General features: G+C 35.8%; 1 protein-coding gene across 1 annotated transcript; it reads left to right on the top strand.

Annotated features, from left to right (window-relative positions):
* The first annotated feature begins 228 nt into the window (after positions 1-228).
* On the top strand, positions 229-4155 carry LOC120002572. The gene is made up of 3 exons (XM_038851336.1): positions 229-267; positions 3533-3821; positions 4130-4155. The coding sequence occupies exons 1-3, from the start codon at positions 229-231 to the stop codon at positions 4153-4155; spliced, it is 354 nt and encodes a 117-aa protein (XP_038707264.1).
* Positions 4156-4383: the final 228 nt, after the last annotated feature.

Below are 4383 nucleotides of genomic sequence, written 5' to 3'. Positions count from 1 at the left end.
TCTGATTTCTACTGGATCACCCAACTCCACCGTGCTTGTTCCTATAGGCTTGATCATTCTGCCAATATTATCTAGTTAGATTGCAAAGATGTGCTCTAACGTGTATGCATGATCAATGATAAAGAAAGGAAAAGAAAAAGAAAAACAATCATGGATATTAACCTGCACAGGTTAGGTTAGGATACAAGTAAAACAATATACAAGAAGGAATAAGTTACACCAAAAATAATGAGCATGATTAAGGCATATAACAAGAAATACGACATAGTATGGACATGCGAAATAAATAGTTAGGGATAGAGATGCCCCCTTTTGTTCCTAAAATGGGTAATACCGCCTAAAAATGTCTGGAGGTTTAGAACCATGGCTACGGTTTATCTATGGTGCATATGGGTGGTTTAACTAACTAATCACGAGGTCTCTGGATCAGGTGGCTTTTGCTCCATTGGATCACAAAAGCCCATCCCTTAATGTCATAAGAGGACGTCAATCCAGGAAGGTGTCTTCCCCCACCCATACAGGGAAGTGAATCCCATGAAAGTGATAGGTCAACCTTCACTAATCACTAAGTAACCCGGGTATAGGGTTATGTGTGTGCAGTGATATGTGAATGTGTGTGTGGGGCATACAAACCAATATCCCTAACATTTAAATTCCACAAAGCCCATATCTGATGAAGCAATCTACAACATTGAACAAATCCATCAAATTCTTCAAATTTAATATACAAATACAAATAGAAACTAACATAAAAACTATACAAGAAAAGCACAAAAATCAATCACACAGGCTCAACCCCTTTGATATAAAAACCAATGTCCCCAGCAGAGTCGCCAGTTGTCGCAACCGGGGTCACGACGCGGACCGGCGATGAAAGGATGAAAAATGATTTTAGAGTCGCCACCAATTGATTTAAGTGCAATTGGACACTAAAAAATGGTCTACGAACCAGAAAATGGGTAAGGGGGTCTATTGAGTGTGGGGAAGGTGTTAGGCACCCCACAACTCCCTAAAAGGTTACCTAGATTGATCTATGTGCTTTTTCTTGAACAGTTGTTTGGTCCAATATAAATGGTATTTTGATTTGAAAAGATAACATTAATTAAAGCATAGGCAGGAGCTGAATGTCATCAAGTCCTCCTCCTAATTAACTTTAATTTAGTTACCATTGGTTTTGCGAGTACAAATGATACCTTAATTTGAAGAGATAACATAATTAAAGCCTAGGCAGGAGCTGAATGTCATCAAGTCCTCCTCCTAATGAACTTTAATTTAAGTATCTAGTAAATTAATTTATCATTGTGTTTAGAAATACAAATGACACTTTAATTTGAAAAGATAACGTAATTAAAGCCTAGGCAGGAGCTGAATGTCATCAAGTCCTCCTCCTAATGAACTTTAATTTTAGGTATCTAGTAAATTAAATTACCATTTGCATTTTGTTTAAATAAGGATAGCACAATTAAAGTGTAGGCAGAAGCTGAATGTCATCAAGTCCTCCTCCTAATTGACTTTAATGTAGTATCCATTAATTTGTTTATGTGAAAATTTGGTAAAGACGCGGTTGTTGAATTGACGGATTTGCGGAAAATGATCTACGCATGCAATTTTAATATCCATTTTAAACATGCATCCTAAACTAATAATCCATAACATGCATACTACTCAATTTAAATATGCACAAATATAAATTACACTACTCTACACTACTTTCATTATTTTTTCACTATCCTATTACATGGCTTACATTTACAAGGATATGCATGCCAAATAAAAATAAGATAAAAATATATACAAATAATGAAATATAAAGATAAAAATACAAATAAATATGAATATGACGCATGGAGCCCATTAATTATTCGAACCCGGTCCAATCTCCAAATAAGCTCTCCGGCCCAAATGAAGTCCGGCGTGGTTCCAACTCAACATCAAACACAAAGAGAGAGCAAAATAGAGTACTCAAATGTAAATCAAGATTTAAATCAAATTAAGACCACATTATGAGCAATCCCACACAATCTCAAATCAACGCACAAACCAGATAATTTAACTAGGATTTTTCCATTTCGTTTCACATAGCAGCCACCGGCTCAAACCAATTACAAGTAGACTCCATACACAATATCATACAATGTAACCAACACAATAAAGGTCATTAACCATCACAAACCTAAGGCAATCAAGGTAAACCAAATCAAAGCACCAACGAAAAAATCAAGTTTCATTCTCGGTGAATTTCATGCTATATGTCCAATAGAAGATCTAACACAATACAAACACCAATAAGCTCCTGGAAACCCGAATAATCCTATATAACAAACCATGAATCAGTGCCATTTTTTTCAAGAAACCAACCCATCCCTCACTATTTCGAAATCAAGATCCAGAAAAATAAAATAAAATAAACAGATATCACAATCAGCCATCAACACCAGTGAGTAAAACCAGATTTCAACTCGGTGAGCAACTAAGATCCAAACCTGGAAAACCAGAACTGAGTACCAACAACAGACCTTACCACAGGGAGTAATCGGAGACCTCAAAACCAGATATCAAAAACATCGAAACCAGATATAGCAAGCCCAAACATCAGCATAATATGTGAATCGGATGTATATCATACATTAGCACAGCATGAAAATCAGAGAATATACATCATCGTCTTCTTCAAAAATAAGACTAAGAAAATGCAGAGATGGAATCAGAGATGCATAACCAGAGAAATCAGGCTAATTGTTACCTTCCCAGAAATGGAGAAAACGAAACCCTCCTATACTCCCTTTTTCTCTCGGTTTTCCTCTCCTTTTTCTCTAAATCTCACGCTTCCCCTTCAACTTCTCTCTTCTATTCTGGTGCGGCTGCTCTTCTCTGGGCTTCCTCACCAAAATCCCTCTTTCTTTTTCACAAAAACCCTCCTTCCTTTCTTTCTTGGTCTCGTCTGTTTTTCTTTCCTTTCACACGAGAACCTTTCTTCTCTTTTTTTTTTTGGAGTCTTGGGCGGCTGCCCCTTTTTTTTTTTTTATGTGGCCGCCACTCCCCCTTTTAACTTATCCTTATTTCAAAAAATCCCAAAATGCCCCCAAAAACCCTATTTTCCTCTCCTTCTCTAAAACCCTCAAGACTTACATTTTTGTATTTTCCTTATTTTTGTGAAACCCTAATAAAGGAACCACCTTTCTCTCTTAAGGATTTTCTTTTGTTTATTATTTATTTAAATGTCCTATTTTTTAGATATTTTCTTGGGTTTAGTTATATTGGGCTTGGGTTGGAATTTTTATGGGCTTATGGTTCAAGAAATAGGCTTTAGGATTTCTTGCATGCTTATGGGTCCAAGAAACAGGCTTTGAATTTTTTGTGAGATTACGGGCTCCAGAACGGACTTTTGAATTATTATTATTATTATTGTATTTTTTTTTAATTCTTTAATTTTTTCTATTATTTATTTTTTAATTTTATTTAATTTTATTTATTTATTCTTTTTTTTTTTGAGCCGGACGAAAACCGGGTACTACACTATTCCAACAACAAGGACAATATATCTTGCAATTACTGCAAGAAAGAAGGGCATACAATAGATAAATGCTTCAAGATACATGGCTATCCTCCAAACTCGTCTAAGAGATTCAAAACTAACCATGCCAATGGAAAATCCTACTCAACTAATCAAGTTGAGGGCAATACTGTTGATCAATCAACTGCTGTGGAGCTGACCAGTGATCAGTGCCAACAGATTGTGGAGTTCCTCAAAACAAAAGGCAATCAAGAAGGAGCTTCAACAGAGAATCAACAAGTTATGGCTACTGCAGCTGCAGTAGCAGGTAACAAACTATCTATACTTACTCAACATTCTAGTGAATGGATAATTGACAGTGGGGCTTCAGCCCACATCATTCATGATCATGCTTTATATGATGCATCTCATGTAGTCATTAATGCATATGTGACATTACCCAATGGAACTAAACATAAAATAACACATATAGGACAAGTCAAGCTCACTGATAAAATAATGTTGAAAGGAGTATTATGTGTGCCTAGTTTTAATTGTAACTTGATATCAGTAAGTAGACTGATTAAGGACAATAAATGTGCAATAATTTTTACAGAAAATCAATGTGAATTGCAGGAAGCAGCCACATTGAAGAAAGTTAGGATGGGAACCACTATTAAACGACTTTACCTATTACATGAAGCAGCCAAGGACTGTTTAGGACCTTTTGAAAATGTAAATCTAGTGGTTAGTGCTAAGTTATGGCATGAGAGACTTGGACATCCTTCTGAAAATGTGTCCAAGCTCTTGCCCATCCCTATGTATCAAGATATTCACAATTGTATTGAATGCCATTTGGGTAAAATGAAAAGAAAATCTTTTGAAATCAG

Source organism: Tripterygium wilfordii, chromosome 7, assembly GCF_013401445.1.
Source record: "Tripterygium wilfordii isolate XIE 37 chromosome 7, ASM1340144v1, whole genome shotgun sequence".
NCBI classification, from domain to species: domain Eukaryota; kingdom Viridiplantae; phylum Streptophyta; class Magnoliopsida; order Celastrales; family Celastraceae; genus Tripterygium; species Tripterygium wilfordii.
The sequence above is the reverse complement of the archived record's forward strand: the minus strand, read 5'-3'. Positions and strand labels throughout refer to the sequence as shown.